This window comes from Epinephelus lanceolatus, chromosome 9 (genome assembly GCF_041903045.1).
Source record: "Epinephelus lanceolatus isolate andai-2023 chromosome 9, ASM4190304v1, whole genome shotgun sequence".
In the NCBI taxonomy this organism is placed as follows: Eukaryota; Metazoa; Chordata; class Actinopteri; order Perciformes; family Serranidae; genus Epinephelus; species Epinephelus lanceolatus.
This window is the reverse complement of record NC_135742.1, coordinates 34,457,046-34,476,668: the sequence shown is the minus strand read 5'-3', so window position 1 is coordinate 34,476,668 and position 19,623 is coordinate 34,457,046. Positions and strand designations below refer to the sequence as shown.

Here is a 19,623-nt window from a genome sequence, read left to right as displayed (position 1 = left end):
ATCAGCTTCATGCTCTGAAATGTGTAGAAATTTCTATTATTTCTTTGTTGTTGAGAATGTGTGTCGCCCTTAAAGGTGAGTTGTCTTTGCTCTGTTTGAGTAATGCCCAATGCTACAGCAGCTGAATTGAGGTCAAGGATAAAAATCAAAGAGTAAAATACATATGTGTAACAAAAATCAGAGATAATATGGATAACAAGGAAAAAAAGGTTTCTTTTGAGAGGCTTTGCAACATGACCAATGTTACAGGGACAGTCTTACAAGTGGTGCTTTCTATCAGTTTAGATTGTTTTGGTGTGAGTTGCAGAGTGTTGGAGATATCAGTCGTAGAGATGTCTGCCCTCTAAATATAATGGAACTGGATGATGGGTGTAGTTTGTAGAAAGAATATGGTTCCTACATGAAACTGCTCACAAAAAGGTCTGTGGATTATCTTGAGTAACTGGGTCATGATTTCTGTAGACAGACACTGCTGTTGAGCAGAGGGCCATCTAGAGCCATTATATTCAGGAGAGGGCAGACATTCTTAGGCAAATATTTCCAACACTCCACAAGTTACACTGGAACAATGTAGATTGATATATAGCACTACACGTAAGAGGGAAAATGTGTATTTTTTGATTTTGGGCCAAACTGTCCCTTTAATGTTGTTATTACACTCACTAGTTTAGTAACAACTTCCCAAAATTCAGGTGGGAAGTATGTATGGAGTAAATATAAGTAATGCAATTCTAACACCATCAAACACTGTTATAAAATGATGATTACATAATGCTTCCGCTTCTCCCGGGTTCTGTTTTAACAGAATGGTTATTTATTGTTGTGGTTCACCTTACTCTAAAATTCTAATATGCTACAGCATGTGCTTTACAGATGAAGACAAACACATTAAAAAATTCCTCATAAAAAGTCTTTGGCAACAGCCCATTAATGACAAGTGCACTGAGCTGTTTGAGAAAGCAAACAAGTCACTCTCCTGACCTCTCATGAAAGGCGAGAGAGGAGGTCGTCTAAAAATGGTTACAGACCAGAGAGCAAGAACCTCAGCCAGTTACTGTGACAACAGGAGGTCTCACTTATGTAAAGCTCACTAATTGGATATTTACAGAACGGTGGAAGAAATATGAATCTGGCCTTTGTCACTGAATGGCAAACTTTCAGGGAATATGATGAAATGGGAAGTCTTTAGTTTTTGCTCAGATGATAAGAACTGCTGCAGAGTGTTCTGTGCTTTTTCTCTGTCTTGTTTTGACATGGCTTCATCTGTTGAAAGAATTCTAATCTCTCTTCTTGTTGTTATGCTGGAGTTTGTAAGGGATTTGGCCTACGTGATTATCTAGGAGGCGCACACCTAACTACAAGTAAACAAACTCAGCACTTCCCACTGTACAGACGGCTGAAAGTGCATGAAAATCCTGGAATGCCTCAGTGCCTGACATCATGACGTCGGCTGCAGGATGTGTGTTTAGCTGCGTGTTTAGGTGTGTGTCATCCAAAGCTGCATGACTCGCCCTGACTCTGACGTGGGGTCTGTAATTGTTTCCGTTTTGGGTCACATGTTTATCATTCCATCTCTTGGCACCACCACCACCACCCAGTACTCCTCTCTCATTCTTTCCTCCAGTCTCTTCATTTCCCACGAATAGCAAACTCTGCACAAAAACATTGCTTAATAACTATATGCAAAAGTTCCTCCAAATGCTCAAGCACCTTTTAACAATTTGCATTTGAGTCTGATCTTGCGAAACTTTCAAAGGCCCATTGGATGATTCAGAAATGAAAAACAGATGTCCGGTGTAGTTCATACTGTAGGATGACTATGGACTGCTTTCTCAGAAGAAAGTGTTCATTGCAAGTCAGCACAAAAAGAACAGCACAACTGTCATTCTTCATTAGAAGTAATGACTTTAACTTTCTAGAGACCTTTAAAAAACATATAAAACAGGTCGTGACTGAGAAGGCTGCTGCGTGAGAAAAATCTGATATTTTATTATTTCGTGTTAAAATCATGCTGAAAAAGACAAATAGCTGCTAAAGTAAAGTAATGATACCTTAACTTGTTATCTATCCACAAGAATTGCATTTGCCTCCCATTCATGCTAGCCCCCCTATTTCACTGTGATGAAGTATAGGAAGCTTGAGCAATCTGGAGCTCTCTGCTGTCCTTTTTTTTCATGCAAGTGCCAAAGATGAGGTAGCTACAAATCATCTGGCATAACTCAGCTGAATTCTGTGGGAAATAAAACCTGAGCATGTTGTTATTGTTGGATTTTAAAGGAAGGCCCTATTGACAACCATGCCTCTCTTGTGAAACAAATTACAACAGTTACAACTGTAAAAAGTGACTAAAAGGCTTCTCATCACTAAAAACATGTGGTTTCGATTGCTCAGGCAAATCCACATGGAACTGGTTAACAGAGAGAGTAGACAGCTGAGAGGCCCAGGGAACACAAATCACCAACCACAGCAGCAAAGCAGAAACCTGAACCTGAGGCCAACAACAAAACAACAAAGCTATGTCTTCTTGCTTTCATATGTTTTCTCATGTTTAAATGCCCAAATACAACAGTGAATACAACAAACTTTTTACAATATACTCACCAAGTATACACGGCACAAATTGTACAACACATTTGGCTCAAAGAGGAATGTTCATCTTAAATATTTACAATACTCTTACACTGTAGACAGTTACACTGAAATATTTAGGATTTGCACAAGTGGCAACTCCAGGGCTGAAAAATGAAGACAATGCCAAGTGCCAAAAACTGCAGTTCCTTGAATGGCCACTTGAGGCTGGCTTCAAGAGCGAGTCAATTCCCATAGACTCCCATGTGAAAATGCCCAACTTTGCAGCAGAAATAAACATGTTTACAGCCTGGTACAAAAATGGTTTCAGTCGCTATAGCTAATTTCGCCATTTATGACAACTGTAGGGGGGTGAATTTTTATACAACTTAGCTGTTTATATTTTATTAAAGCCCAAAGTTATGCATGTTCAAGGGAAGGGCTGCTTTGAGTATTTTGTTTTGTTTGTCTTGTTATTTTTTTGTACCAGCCTGTAAACATGTTTATTTTTTGCTGTAAAGCTGGGGAGTTTAACATGGGGGTCTTTGGGGCCAGTCTCAAGTGGCCATTCTAGAAACTGCAGTTTTTGGCACTTCCACATTGGCTCCATTTTCAGGCCCGGAGGTATTGCTGCTCGCTGTAAGTGAGGATAAAGATCCACCTGCCAGGGCCTTAAGTTCAAGTATAAACACATTATGTATCTATATCTTTTTATATTTTCTGTACACAAATTTGTTGTTTTATGCTTCATTTGATGAACTAGGTCTTGGCTAGGCGTCATCACTTCCAGGTTAGCTGTTTTCCCATTTCCACTCTTTGTGCTAAGCTAACTGGTTGCTGGTTTTAGCTTCCATTAAAGTGTACCGACTTGAGGGTGGTATCAAACTTCCCTTTCCTTTTAACCAGTTTGTAGAGAAGCCTGGAATGTGTGAATATCTGCAGACATCTGCTCAGATTTGTAGTGTTTCCTCCATCTATGATCAGCACTCACCAAAACAAGTCGGTCATGTATTATCTGCTTCACGCCTACAAAATGAAAGCATATGAATCCATTTAGAATCACTCTCATGCCACGAAGGCAAATCAAGTGCACATTGGTTCAGGAGTTTGTCCATTGTTTCATTGTCTTGATTTATTATGTCATCCCTGCGCTCTCCTCATCTCGTGCTGCATTCACTTGATGCAGAGCAGCTGTAGATATGAGCGTTACAAAGGCCTTTGTTGGCTTTCACATCTTTATGGCGGCATGTGAACACAATGTTTGTTCATCAGTGAATTCAAAGATAATTGACAAAGAAACATAACGTATGTAGTCTTGTTTACAGAATTTTACAGATTTCAATCATTTTTATCACAAAAGGCATATTTTGGTCACAAGTCTCACTTTGTCTTGACACTATATGATGCCTGACTGAAATGACAGTGGATGGTTTGATGTAAACTGAGGGATCAATTATCCCTCATGAAGAATGAAAGGCTGATCAGGACAAAACAAAATGTGCAGAAAATATCCTTCACTTGACAGCTTTACTGGAATTTAATAAATCCTCAGTTTGCTTTGTGCAACAGTTTTGTCACTCTGGACGTAAATACTGTGCTGATGCGCGGTATGTGCCAAAGAGGAGGTCCCAGTGGGTGAAGTAGGGGGCGTAGTTGACATTGTGGAGAGAGTGGTGGGCTTGGTGGCAGGGAGCTCCTCCCAGACAGGGCAGCAGTCTGTGTAGAGCCCAGGGCAGGTCATATCCACAGTGGTCCTCTACCGCCAGCCAGCTGTTGATGAGGTGGAAGAAGGCTTCGCTCAGAGGATGGCAGCCCACCACCCAGGCGCTGCTCAGAGCGAGCAGCAGCAGAGATAACAGCTCCAGTGAGCTGCTGTCCTGAGCTGCCAGTGCGAAGGGTACGTGGTGCTGGTGGTGCAGCTGGTGGGTGCTGCGGTAGAGCCAGGGAACCCTGATGAAGAGCAGACAAACAGCTGTATTTGCTTACAATGTTAGTGTCATAGATAATTACTACAAAATTCCCGGAATGGCGTGTCAGTCTGCCTGTGGTTGTCTACTCAATATAAAGTTACTTCTACTACTTCTACTGGTATTTCAACAGCACAGCTACTACCACTACCACCAGTACTGTAACTATTGCTAATAATGCTGTGTCTTAATGAAAGGCAGCTGTTAAACATCTGTGTTACCAACTGGGGGGTTGAATTTGAAGGCTGTGATTATTTCCCATGCACAAAAAAAGCTAAAGAAAGATCCACATTAGTTGCATTGTGGGAAATGTAGGATTTAGTGTTTTTTGTAGCTGAACTAAACGTCAGGATAGGTTGGGCTTTGCTGCTTCGATGCTGATCATTCTTTTTTTTCATCTGTTACTCTTAAGTCCCCAAACTTCAAAACTGAATCCCTTGAGTACGACTTTGAAACATCTAATGACTGGCTCTTGACTAATCAGCAGTAAGTTAGAAGCATGACAGTATTACTTGAACATAAAGCATGTTGTTTGCCATTCTAATCACCAATCAAAACTGTGCCAATCAAAACTGTGCCAAACCAAGAGGAACAGATAAACCCAATCGCCAATATAAATGTTTGCACTGTTCATTCCTGCAAACCACTGATATACTAAATGTGTATGTTATTGTGTAGCTAATACATTGAAACTTTACATTTCAACAACACTGTGGTAAACTTGTGATTAGGTTAAGCCATGAAAAACCATTTGGTTATGGGTAGAAAAAGATCATGTTTAGGCTTAAAATACCTGCTTATGGTGGCACAAAGTTGGCAGAAAACACAATGATCTCTGTAAAAACAATTGCTCTTTGTCCAACTATCTCTGCACAAAACGCAACAATGACATGATAGCGGTATAAAACATATCAATGATTCGCTTAAACGCATCCTGTTTCGTTGTTTGTTGGTTTCGAACATGGCCTGCAGCTTAACAGGTGTCTCCCCTAGGTGACACACCATCCACCACAAGTCAGCTCATATAATAAATAACTTTAGAAACACTGACATGATACAAATGTACAAATGTTATGTATCCATGGTTTGCAGAAACGTACAATGCTAACATTTTCTTTTGCCAGCTGGGACAGACATACTTAGTTTTGGACCACACATTAACTCATCTGTTCTCAACAAGCTTTATATGGAAATGGAAACAAATTATTTAGATCATGGAAAAGTAGTGGTGGAAGATTTTTAGTTATTTAAAAGTAGCAACATCACAGTAAAACAACTCCATACTACCAAAGGTCTGTATTCAAAACTTAATTTAAGTGAAGGAATGTGAGTGTTATCAGCTAAAATCTGTATTTTAATGTTTAGTTGGTGAAACTGACATTTTGTGTAGCCTACTGTGTGGTTTCGCCTACTGTTTGAAAATGAAATGTATTTGTGTTGGCTCTTAATAGGTTTATAAAATGTTAGTATGTGAGAGAACTATCAACGAGCAATGGTGTTCACCAGTCCTGTTTAACATCTATATGGAGGACCTTTCTGTCCAGTTACATAATTGTGGCACAGGATGCATGGTAGGAGATACTCTCATCAATCACTTAATGTATGCTGATGATCTTGTTATCTTTTGTCCATATAGTGCTGGTCTCCAGCACCTGCTGAGGATATGTTCACAGTATGGTACTGAATTTGACATTAAGTATAATGCAAAGAAAAGCAATGTGATGATTGTCCGTAGTAGGGAAGCCAGGCGATCAATCTTTAAAAGTCTATTTTGTGTAGAAAATTAAAGTGCAAATACCACTGAATTGTGGGCCTACTTAAGTGCAGTTCTTGAGTAAATATACTTACTAAATTTGAACCACATATGACCTTCTCTATTCTTGACAGGATAGAAAAGCCTTTAAACTCTATGGCGAAGCTAAAACTCTCCAGGGACACCCAGAGCAATGATAAATAGCTAGCCTATATGGAAAAAGATCCAAACTCCAAGAGCAGCATCAATGATAAACAGTTGAACAAACGGGAATAGGCTATATTGAAATATTAGGCATAGTAAACATGTAACATGGCACTGGGGCAAAATGCTTACCTGTGCATGACGAAGTGCCATATAAAGAAGAGCGTGTCAAAAAGCAGTAGACATGCGAAGACTTCCACAAAAAGCTGCCAGCAGGATGGAGCCAGCTCCGGTAACACGGGGCTCCTCAGTAAGTGAAACAGCGCGGTGGCGGGGAGGACGGTGGTCAGGTATCTGTACAGCACCCTCCAAAAACAGTCAAACCATCGCCGGAGCGACGGCGGCGGACCCGAGCCTGTCGTGATCCTCCACGAGCGGACGCGCTGACAGACGCTTCCCAGCGCGTCCAGCGCCAGGAAAGGTGCGCAGAGCAGGACGTGCGTCAAGAAGGCGTAGGACGCAGGCAGGTAAGGCGAGAGCAGGATCTCTCTCTGCTCTGGTCTCACAGACTCCCACAGCCCTTGGAGGATAGGCGCACATCCCTCTACATGCTCTGTGGAGAGCACATTCATCATCATCATCCTACATCTTCTTTTAGGGTATGTAGCGTCCTCCCAGCGGTCACTATCACCCTTACGAAGACATCACTTTTACTTCTGAAGAAAATTTTTTATCACCTTAAAGCTAAATCCTCATGAGTGAAATGTCTCCACTTTGACTGCACTTAAGAGGGGTCGATCCTAAATAATCTCTCTTCCACACAAAGGTAAGTTAGGTGTTTCCCTTGGCTGCAGCCCCGCTTGTTCCTGTCGTGCTTCTGCAGAAGTTTGTCTCCACCACATGGTGGTGGGTGGAGGAGGAGGAGCCCCTGATTCATAACTTTTCAGAGCTAAATCATTGTCTTCTTTTCTTTTGTGAGACGCAAGTGGCAATTGGATAGGTGAAGTAAATCCCCCTGAGAAATGGCTGCTTTCACTTTTACGCACTCAAGCCGCCTACTTAAAGTTGGCTGTTGGAAATGCAGGGGCTTTCTGGGAGAGGACTGTCGCACCAGGAGACCTTGATTCAGTGATGGCGATGTCTAATCAGGCAGACTAGGTAAAGTTGGAAAGATATTGGCAGATTCGAACTTCCGGGATCAGTAACTCTTAAGTGAAACGTTGTTAAAACACAAAACACACATATTTTCAATCGTAGTAAGATAGACAACGAGCTACAACATAATATTCATCAAAATGAGCCGTCCTCTGAGCCACACCAAGAACATTGGTGTTTACGTGCAGCCGGCTTTGAGCACAGCGCGCAGGGACCGTCTACAAAGTGCAACACCGAAAAGAGATATTACAAAAATATTCAATAACGTCACTATAATACAGTGTCGTGTCACCAAACTCACTCCACACTTCATTGGTCTCCTACAGAGTACACTACAACACTTGGTTGGAAAGAAAGGCATTTTACATAATTTCTGGCAATTTTTATTAGGAATATTAATCAATAATTTCAATATGATGCAGTGTAGGGTCACCAAACTCACTCCACACTTCATTGGTCTCCTACAGAGTACACTACAGCACTTGGTTTGAAAGAAAGGCATTTTACATAATTTCTGGCAATTTTTCTTAGGAATATTAATCAATAATTTCAATATGATGCAGTGTAGTGTCACCAAACTCACTCCACACTTCATTGGTCTCCTACAGAGTACACTACAACACTTGGTTTGAAAGAAAGGCATTTTACATAATTTCTGGCAATTTTTATTAGGAATATTAATCAATAATTTCAATATGACGGAGTGTAGTGTCACCAAACTCACTCCACACTTCATTGGTCTCCTACAGAGTACACTACAACACTTGGTTTGAAAGAAAGGCATTTTACATAATTTCTGGCAATTTTTATTAGGAATATTAATCAATAATTTCAATATGATGCAGTGTAGGGTCACCAAACTCACTCCACACTTCATTGGTCTCCTACAGAGTACACTACAACACTTGGTTGGAAAGAAAGGCATTTTACATAATTTCTGGCAATTTTTCTTAGGAATATTAATCAATAATTTCAATATGATGCAGTGTAGTGTCACCAAACTCACTCCACACTTCATTGGTCTCCTACAGAGTACACTACAACACTTGGTTTGAAAGAAAGGCATTTTACATAATTTCTGGCAATTTTTATTAGGAATATTAATCAATAATTTCAATATGATGCAGTGTAGTGTCACCAAACTCACTCCACACTTCATTGGTCTCCTACAGAGTACACTACAACACTTGGTTTGAAAGAAAGGCATCTTACATAATTTCTGGCAATTTTTATTAGGAATATTAATCAATAATTTCAATATGATGCAGTGTAGTGTCACCAAACTCACTCCACACTTCATTGGTCTCCTACAGAGTACACTACAGCACTTGGTTTGAAAGAAAGGCATTTTACATAATTTCTGGCAATTTTTATTAGGAATATTAATCAATAATTTCAATATGATGCAGTGTAGTGTCACCAAACTCACTCCACACTTCATTGGTCTCCTACAGAGTACACTACAACACTTGGTTTGAATGAAAGGGATTTTTAATAAGTTCTGGGAATTTTTCTAAGTAATATTAATCAATAACTTCACTATAATTGTTGCAGCCACAGCCTGGCCTCCAGTTTTTTTCTTGTGTTTCCCCTACCCTTGTGTCTCCTGTGCCACCCTGTGTGTTTCTCTGTGTGTCTGTGTCTGTGTGGTGGGCGTGGCGCTCCTCTGCTTCCAGCTCCCTGGTCACTGCTGATCTGACACACCAAGCCAGTCACATGCAATCCATCAGCTCATCAGCCCTGCATATATCTACCCCAGTTTTCCAGCCGCTGATTCCACTACAACACTCGGTTTGAAAGAAAGGCATTTTTCATAATTTCTGGGAATTTTAGTAGGAATGTTAATCAATCAGAGACTCAAAAACAACATTTTGATTATCTGTGATACAGTAAAATTACATGAAAAATAACTACGGCAAAATGAACGTTCCTAGAATAGACACCCACACACACACACACACACACATCTCACTGTACATTATTAATGACAGAAGTTCACAGTCCTATTTTTACATAGAAAGTCTATCTCAGGTAAGACCTCACCAAAGTCACCTACAGCCTCTTTATTTAGGGTCGTTGCACAGTACACAATACCAAGGGGTATCTGTGTTTGGTGTCGTTGCCGCTGTCATTCCAAGGCACTGCATGTGAAACCATTTTGTGCAAGTTTCACACTGAATCTACAGGGATAAATTCATTAAACATATTAAGAAAATGTTACCTCTATGTAATGCATAAAAGTATATAATATTTGAATAATTTAATGTTGTGTCTGGTTCTTAACCCCAGATTATCTACTGATTATCCACTATTCAGATTATCTATTGATGTCTAAATCTCACCCAGACAGCATCAACAGCAGTCTTGGGCAGGTCCTCATTGCCACAGAAGGAACAGAACTCATCCTTTGAAACTGCAAAAAAGGAAATACAGGTCTTTATTACTGTTAAGTTTGTAGGAAGTGTTTGACATATCAATGTAATATTTTGAGCAATACCTGATCCTTTCAGAATTTCTTCTGCCATGTCTCTTCTTAGATTTTGAAGAGATTTTTTGGATGTGTTAATGTGAAACCTCTTTGGGATGTTTGGAAACTGTGTCACGGTCATCTTGGCCATCTGTAGAGATGGCAAAACAACACGTGTACTGTGTACGATCATCTTACATAGTAAAACTACATGCTGTTTTATCATAAAGAAAACATATTGCGTAGAATCACCTGCATGACAAAGATCCCACAACTGGTGTCATCTTTCTGGAAGGTGTGCGTTATCTTGCCAGGCTGCCACTTGATGTTAACCCAGTCCTCCTTTCCAAGTCTGTTCCGGCGCATTTTGAAATACTGTCTACAGGTTGAAAGTAAAATACATTTTTGCTTTACCTTTGCGCTTACTCTATGGCTTGACAGAATGTGTTTGTAACCTATTTACTTCCCATAATCTATTTAATATTACCCAAATCTGTAGCCAGCCTTTCTGGAGTCCTCGACTTCATTTGACCCTTGTAGAGGATCAACGACAAAAATGTGGTTTGAAAGGGCATGAAGATACTGTAACATAAAAAGGTAGCATCATTAAACCATATACCATCTTCAAATGTGTCATTAACAACAACAGCAACAATAATAAAACTAGAAAAGCACTCAGAGTGCAGATCTCCACCAAGTAGCTGATATTCCCTCCCCTTCTGCATCATATTTTGCAGCCTGCATCACAAATATATGCCTTCACTATGGAGAGACGGTGGTGTATTTATTTCATTTTTATTTTGTACTAACACAGAATATAATGTTTTTTTTTGTATTTCTAACACAGAACATTAATTTCAACTTTTTTAAACAATATTTTTAGCAAGTAGAACAAGATGTGCTTTCTGGCCACCAGATGGCGCTATTTTCACCATGTTAATTGCTGCTGAGGCTGTCAGACCATAGACTTTATTTATTATTTTATCCCCTTTGCTTCAACTAATCACCACCAAAATTTTATCATCTGTTCCTTGTCCCATTTTCCACATTTCCTGAAAATTGCATTAAAATCCGTTCATAACTTTTTGAGTTATTTTGCAGACAAACAAACAAACAAACAAACAAACAAACAAACAGACAGACAAACAGACCAACACCGGCGAAAACATAACCTCCTTGGTGGAGGTAACAATAAGATTCATTTATGTAAAACTTCAAAACTGCAGTTGACAACTTGATGCACAGTAAGCCTCTTATTGTCTGTGAGTAGATTAATTATAAAATTTGATAAAAGTACATGAACTTTTATTAAAAGATTCAACTAATAGTAATCTATGTAGTTTTATTTACTTTATTATAGGTATTCATAAACCTTTATAGCAATTGCAAGGTTGATAGCATTTAAATGGACAAACCATGAGCCATACATAAATGCTGTAAAGACACATAGTACTATAAGTAGCTTTATACTCACCACAAACTTCCAGTGCACATTTCTTATGTTGACAAATCCAATGGCTCCATCATAGTCATCAAATGTGACCTGACAAAATGTGTGAAAATGGAAAAAGGACTGTATTTCTTTTGTAATATACTGAACCAAAAAAACAAATGATGAGAATATATTATGAATTTTCCTCCACTGGACCAACCAAAAAGGTGAAGTGGCTATTATAAATGTATTGGTTAAAAACAAGACTACTAAAGTGATAATATAATAATGATTACACTCACCTTTTTTAACCCTTGCCTTGCCATCTGCTCTCTTGTGCCATGTACAATTGCACCCACGGTGTAGTGATTCATGAGGTAGAGTCGGCCAGCAGTATCCTTAGAATTGAGGATGGCTCTAATGTAACATTCTATCACCTTTTGGAGAAAATTAATCACACAAAAATATTGGTATGTTGGTAATGGTAGTGTAGAGACTAAAGTTAATTCATATTTAATCACATTGTTGTCAACATGTTTGAGAATGGGTCATTGATGCAACACTTTAGCTAAAGACTGGTTTGTCTGAAGTCACATTCCAGACCTTCTTTCACGACAATCAACTTGTTAAATCATTTTATGCAGCAAAACTCATAACATTTTCACATAATTTTTAAAGGACTGATCCATCAACAAGTAGATTAATTTTAGATAAATCTGTGACATCAGTTCTGATGAGAAACTTGCCTCGCCTACGATGAGTTCATCAGGCCTCAAACTCTGAAATTCTCTGTGCCGCAGGGTGTAATTGTGCTTCTGTTCAGCATGTCGTACAACAGCCACAACAACTTTGGTTGGTTTGCATGTCCAAAGGGCCTCAACCTACAAGGATATGAACAATGAAACTGCAATCACTTCATACAGCATTTGCAATACTTTCAACATTCAACTGTCCTGAGTCTGTGATCTCTTTTAAGTCCCTTCTTAAAACATACTTTTATCGGACAGTCATTCCTGATTTTACTTGGGGTTTTATCTGTTTTTGTGTTTTTTGGACTTTTGTTTTAAACCTGATGTTTTATGACTTCTTTATCTTTGCCTTTGTGAAGCACTATATAATGTAGTTTTTGAGAAGTGCTCTATAAATAAAGATTATTATCATAATAATATTATTGTTATGGAGAAAGCTGCCATTAAACTATCCCACATCGTTCTGTATTCATGAATATTTTCTCACATTATTTAAAATTCTGTCAGTATTTTATGGGAGACTGTGTCCTGGGGTGAACACACCTTGGATGTGAATACAACTGCCTCACTGATGCTTAATGTTTGTAAATGCTTCCTTAGCAATGCTAGTATAGCTCTGGAAAGTGCAAATTACTCTGACTTGGTTTTAATCTGTTTTGAGCAGTCATTTCATTTTAGTGATCAGCAAAAAAGTACCTCTGTGGCAGACGTGGACCCTTTACTTGTGAGGACATTGCTGCTGTTCTTCCCATCTGCGCTCTCTTGAAGATCTTTGCCAGTGTTCAGAGTTGACTTTGCTCTCTTTGGAACTGGAATAGTGGTTGGAGCAGTATAAAATTTGGAACTGGCAGTCTGGGGCTTTGCTCCATCTCGCTTTGCCCAACCCTCCTGAGATTGAGTGAGGTCTTTTGGTAGCATGGGTTTAAGGAGTAACTGCTCAGAGAAGTTATGAGACATGATGTGTTCTCTGTATCTCCCCTGCAGAGAGCCATACATTTTCCTGACAAATGTCGCTGGCCTCAGTTGCCTCTGCTTTTTCAGAATTGACTGTTTGACAATTCCAAACCATCTCTCCACATGGCAGTTTGTGTCCCTTGTTTTACCTGGGCCAAATGTGTCATCTTCTTTGTCAGATGCATACCTTTTCAAATTCCCCAAAAGCAGACCACTCCACAGGGGAAAAATGCCAAGGTAGTTCTCAAAAAGGACATCAACAATGCCTGGGCAGAAGTATGGATTTTCCTCATCATGTGGGCTCTCGGCATCTGTTTTTTCGAGCTCTCTCTGTACCTCCTCCAGGACCCTCTTGAACTCATATGTGAAGGGAGATCTGCCAACAATTGTGTGGGCATTTCTTCTTTCTTCATCATCTTCCTCCTGAGCTAAGGGGCTGCCATCTAATTTTTCAGTTTCTTCCATGTCAGGAATGTTGCATTTTTTTATTAAGTCCTGCATGACTTTCAGATTACTCAGGACAATGTCATTGTTGTATTTGCCAATTAGTACAGTGCACAGTGAGCGGAAGATTTTGAGTGCTGCCGTCATTGAGGTACTGTTTTGTAACCTGGCAAAACCAAATGTTGCGAAATCCTTCAATCCTTTGTCTGCTGTTTTTCTTGAAATTGACTGAGTGACAGCTTTGATCACGTGTGCAGAGCATATGTGTAGCACTGTAAACATTCTGATGTCCTTCCATGTCTTCAGTTTTGAACAAATAGAAAAAGCCCTGTCTATGTAGCTAACAATGCTCTCTCTGTTGAATGACAGAAGAACACTTTGCATTAGTGCCCAGCTGTAATCTGTTTCAACTTGATGTACTCTTAGTTTTGTGTACTGCGACAGTTTTCTGCAGAACTGCATTAGCCAGAATGTGATTGGTGGTACAGAGTGTTCATTTGTCAGCATTTCACAGACTGGGAGGGGAGGTGCATTCGGACCCCCTCCAGGAAGAGTGAGAGAGTAGTAAAGGACTTTTTTGGTCTGCCCGGGAACTTTGGATGCAACATTACCTGTTGCATCTAGGTATAAGGTCAGCGGGATCTTCTTTCTCAGGTGTTGCACAACTATGCTTACTCCTGTTTCAGTATACATGTGTACACCAAAGGGGTCAACTTGAAAGTGCTGTATGTAGCCAGGCATCTTGGAAAATTTGGAGTCACATTCCTTCATGATATTTTGAGTGAGGTGCATCTCCATGAAAACATCATCATGAATTCTTTTCCCTTTACTAACCTCTGAACTTATCACTTTAAGAACATTTTTGTTCAGACTTCGTGTTATGTTTCCGGAAATCAGCTCGGCAACGGGTGTTTTTTTAAGTTTACTGTAGTACAGTTGGCTCACTCCTTTGTGTATAGCTCTTGCTATTTTCCCTCTTCTTGTGTTTACTGCAGGCCTGAATTTTTTTTCACTTGTTTTGTGTGACATTTTTCCTTTTTGGAGCACAGATATCTTAAGCAGGTTTTCTCCCACTGGCTCCCTTTTCTTTTTAAAGAAGTATTTTGTACTACAGGAAGGGAATGTACAAACAGCACTGATGTTTAAATATGGAGTATTAATTTTCCGGCTTTGAGGAGTTTTGATATGCTGGCTCTTGAAGGCAAGAGTACAACAGGGATTTTTCTGTCGGAAACTGTTGTATAAGACTTTGGTCCATGGTTGCCTCAGTTTTGTTGAGCCATGCAGTGGAACAATTGTCTGCCATTTCTTTCTGTTTACTGTAATTGTGAACCTCTTTGATACCACAGGCAACTTTCTCCATTGTTTTCTGTTCCATGTCTTTACATGTTTAGGTCGGGCTCCTGTCTGCAATGGCATCTTCTGTTGTTTGTCTTCTTCCTCATCTTTATGTGAGTCTTCATCTGTCACTTCCTGTGGTTGAACTCCTGTCTGTAATGACATCTCCTGTTGTTCGTCTTCTTCCTCATCTGTATGTGAGTCTTCATCTGTCACTTCCTGTGGTTGAACTCCTGTCTGTAATGACATCTCCTGTTGTTTGTCTTCTTCCTCATCTTTATGTGAGTCTTCATCTGTCACTTCCTGTGGTTGAACTCCTGCCTGTAATTCCTCTGCCTCATTCTCTTCTGTGTCCTCATCTGATACTAGGTCTCTAGCATGACTGTCTTCCTCTGACTTTTTTGTCTTGTCCTGTTGTTTAATAGTCAGGTCCCTCACGCCTTTTCTATTTCTGGTCCGTATAACCCATAGCCAATGACGGTTTTTCTTCTGATCTTGACCAAAAAGGGTTACAGATAGTTCAGACCAGATTTCTGAAGTATACTCTGTTCCTCTGTTTGTAATATTAACACTCTTCATTGATCTGACAAGAGCTTCCATTCCACCTGCCATTGCCCACAGGTCTTTCCTCTGAGCTCTGCTTCCTTTTTTAACTCTTCCCATTGTCTTTAAATTGCCTCTAACCTAGGGAAAGGGGGACAGGAAAAGCTAAAACATTTTGTCAAAATAAAGTGAGTTTGTGTAATAAAGTCTTGATAGAGCTAAACTCTACAGTAAAGCCATGGTTGTCATGTGACACAAGCAGTACATGAACATATCTATACATAACTAAGAACTAAAAAAATCACATTTACAGTTTTCCCATAAAAATGTCCTTAATTCGTAATTTCAGTATTATTTCAACATATGGTTAATGATAGGTTAGGGACATCATGTGTCTTTGTCTTTTCATGCTATTTCTTCAGATTCAGAAAATACACATTAGTTTGGAGCTGATATCCAGTAAAATTTCAGTTAGTTGAAGAGTCAGAACAAGTATACAAGCATAGTACAAATATGTTAATAACTACAATGAAAAGATTACTTACATAGAACCATGGAGCAGGACTGGGGGCACATTTTCAATGGAAACCATATGCATAGGCAGTTGACATATTCCTTTTTCCATGATAGAGGTTTTGCAGACTGAAATATCACTGCAGGTAGAGCTTAATTGAAAGTTGCTTCTGATTGGCTAGTGACTTACTCACCCCATCCATCCTTCATTTGATTGGTTCAAGGTAGTGGCAATTAGGCAACCACACCATACTAAAATGTAACAAAATTAAAATCCCCCAAATTATACTAAAGCCCTCTCTCCTGAGCTAATTGTTGTAGTACCACACAGAAGTGGTTGAACTGAGGTTTATGATACTACACTGTAATAGTTATTGAATATAATTACAAATAAAAATTCCCCCAAACTATGAAAAAATGCCTTTCTTTCCAACCAAGTGTTGTAGTGTACTCTGTAGGAGACCAATGAAGTGTGGAGCAAGTTTGGTGACACTACACTGCATCATATTGAAATTATTGATTAATATTCCTAATAAAAATTGCCAGAAATTATGTAAAATGCCTTTCTTTCCAACCAAGTGTTGTAGTGTACTCTGTAGGAGACCAATGAAGTGTGGAGCAAGTTTGGTGACACTACACTGCATCATATTGAAATTATTGATTAATATTCCTAAGAAAAATTGCCAGAAATTATGTAAAATGCCTTTCTTTCCAACCAAGTGTTGTAGTGTACTCTGTAGGAGACCAATGAAGTGTGGAGCAAGTTTGGTGACACTACACTGCATCATATTGAAATTATTGATTAATATTCCTAATAAAAATTGCCAGAAATTATGTAAGATGCCTTTCTTTCAAACCAAGTGCTGTAGTGCACTCTGTAGGAGACCAATGAAGTGTGGAGTGAGTTGGTGACACTACACTGCATCATATTGAAATTATTAATATTCCTAATAAAAATTGCCAGAAATTATGTAAGATGCCTTTCTTTCAAACCAAGTGCTGTAGTGCACTCTGTAGGAGACCAATGAAGTGTGGAGTGAGTTTGGTGACACTACACTGCATCATATTGAAATTATTAATATTCCTAATAAAAATTGCCAGAAATTATGTAAAATGCCTTTCTTTCAAACTAAGTGCTGTAGTGTACTCTGTAGGAGACCAATAAAGTGTGGAGTGAGTTTGGTGACCCTACACTGCATCATATTGAAATTATTGATTAATATTCCTAATAAAAATTGCCAGAAATTATGTAAAATGCCTTTCTTTCCAACCAAGTGTTGTAGTGTACTCTGTAGGAGACCAATGAAGTGTGGAGTGAGTTTGGTGACACTACACTGCATCATATTGAAATTATTGATTAATATTCCTAATAAAAATTGCCAGAAATTATGTAAAATGCCTTTCTTTCAAACCAAGTGCTGTAGTGTACTCTGTAGGAGACCAATGAAGTGTGGAGTGAGTTTGGTGACCCTACACTGCATCATATTGAAATTATTGATTAATATTCCTAATAAAAATTGCCAGAAATTATGTAAAATGCCTTTCTTTCAAACCAAGTGCTGTAGTGTACTCTGTAGGAGACCAATGAAGTGTGGAGTGAGTTTGGTGACACTACACTCCGTCATATTGAAATTATTGATTAATATTCCTAATAAAAATTGCCAGAAATTATGTAAAATGCCTTTCTTTCAAACCAAGTGCTGTAGTGTACTCTGTAGGAGACCAATGAAGTGTGGAGTGAGTTTGGTGACCCTACACTGCATCATATTGAAATTATTGATTAATATTCCTAATAAAAATTGCCAGAAATTATGTAAAATGCCTTTCTTTCAAACCAAGTGCTGTAGTGTACTCTGTAGGAGACCAATGAAGTGTGGAGTGAGTTTGGTGACACTACACTCCGTCATATTGAAATTATTGATTAATATTCCTAATAAAAATTGCCAGAAATTATGTAAAATGCCTTTCTTTCAAACCAAGTGTTGTAGTGTACTCTGTAGGAGACCAATGAAGTGTGGAGTGAGTTTGGTGACCCTACACTGCATCATATTGAAATTATTGATTAATATTCCTAATAAAAATTGCCAGAAATTATGAAAAATGCCTTTCTTTCCAACCAAGTGCTGTAGTGTACTCTGTAGGAGACCAATGAAGTGTGGAGTGAGTTTGGTGACACTACACTCCGTCATATTGAAATTATTGATTAATATTCCTAATAAAAATTGCCAGAAATTATGTAAAATGCCTTTCTTTCAAACCAAGTGCTGTAGTGTACTCTGTAGGAGACCAATGAAGTGTGGAGTGAGTTTGGTGACACTACACTGCATCATATTGAAATTATTGATTAATATTCCTAATAAAAATTGCCAGAAATTATGTAAAATGCCTTTCTTTCCAACCAAGTGTTGTAGTGTACTCTGTAGGAGACCAATGAAGTGTGGAGTGAGTTTGGTGACACTACACTGCATCATATTGAAATTATTGATTAATATTCCTAATAAAAATTGCCAGAAATTATGTAAAATGCCTTTCTTTCAAACCAAGTGCTGTAGTGTACTCTGTAGGAGACCAATGAAGTGTGGAGTGAGTTTGGTGACACTACACTGCATCATATTGAAATTATTGATTAATATTCCTAATAAAAATTGCCAGAAATTATGTAAAATGCCTTTCTTTCAAACCAAGTGCTGTAGTGTACTCTGTAGGAGACCAATGAAGTGTGGAGTGAGTTTGGTGACACTACACTCCGTCATATTGAAATTATTGATTAATATTCCTAATAAAAATTGCCAGAAATTATGTAAAATGCCTTTCTTTCAAACCAAGTGTTGTAGTGTACTCTGTAGGAGACCAATGAAGTGTGGAGTGAGTTTGGTGACCCTACACTGCATCATATTGAAATTATTGATTAATATTCCTAATAAAAATTGCCAGAAATTATGAAAAATGCCTTTCTTTCAAACCAAGTGTTGTAGTGTACTCTGTAGGAGACCAATGAAGTGTGGAGTGAGTTTGGTGACCCTACACTGCATCATATTGAAATTATTGATTAATATTCCTAATAAAAATTGCCAGAAATTATGAAAAATGCCTTTCTTTCCAACCAAGTGCTGTAGTGTACTCTGTAGGAGACCAATGAAGTGTGGAGTGAGTTTGGTGACACTACACTCCGTCATATTGAAATTATTGATTAATATTCCTAATAAAAATTGCCAGAAATTATGTAAGATGCCTTTCTTTCAAACCAAGTGCTGTAGTGTACTCTGTAGGAGACCAATGAAGTGTGGAGTGAGTTTGGTGACACTACACTGCATCATATTGAAATTATTGATTAATATTCCTAATAAAAATTGCCAGAAATTATGTAAAATGCCTTTCTTTCAAACCAAGTGTTGTAGTGTACTCTGTAGGAGACCAATGAAGTGTGGAGTGAGTTTGGTGACACTACACTCCGTCATATTGAAATTATTGATTAATATTCCTAATAAAAATTGCCAGAAATTATGTAAAATGCCTTTCTTTCAAACCAAGTGCTGTAGTGTACTCTGTAGGAGACCAATGAAGTGTGGAGTGAGTTTGGTGACCCTACACTGCAT

The 19,623-nt window shown here is 38.7% G+C and overlaps 2 protein-coding genes across 2 annotated transcripts; both read right to left on the bottom strand.

Moving 5' to 3' along the window:
* Window positions 1–1,965: 1,965 nt before the first annotated feature.
* ch25hl3 (cholesterol 25-hydroxylase like 3) lies at window positions 1,966–7,452 on the bottom strand. The gene is made up of 2 exons (XM_033618518.2): window positions 6,625–7,452; window positions 1,966–4,518 (listed from the first exon to the last, which is right to left on the bottom strand). Exons 1-2 carry the CDS (start codon window positions 7,071–7,073, stop codon window positions 4,143–4,145), a joined length of 825 nt encoding a protein of 274 aa, XP_033474409.1. The 5' UTR covers window positions 7,074–7,452; the 3' UTR covers window positions 1,966–4,142.
* A 1,487-nt stretch (window positions 7,453–8,939) lies between these two features.
* On the bottom strand, window positions 8,940–16,256 carry LOC117272675 (uncharacterized). The gene is made up of 10 exons (XM_078170892.1): window positions 16,060–16,256; window positions 12,932–15,655; window positions 12,233–12,367; window positions 11,789–11,923; window positions 11,529–11,597; window positions 10,542–10,636; window positions 10,307–10,433; window positions 10,085–10,205; window positions 9,930–10,000; window positions 8,940–9,767 (listed from the first exon to the last, which is right to left on the bottom strand). Exons 2-10 carry the CDS (start codon window positions 15,632–15,634, stop codon window positions 9,651–9,653), a joined length of 3,573 nt encoding a protein of 1,190 aa, XP_078027018.1. The 5' UTR covers window positions 15,635–15,655; window positions 16,060–16,256; the 3' UTR covers window positions 8,940–9,650.
* Window positions 16,257–19,623: the final 3,367 nt, after the last annotated feature.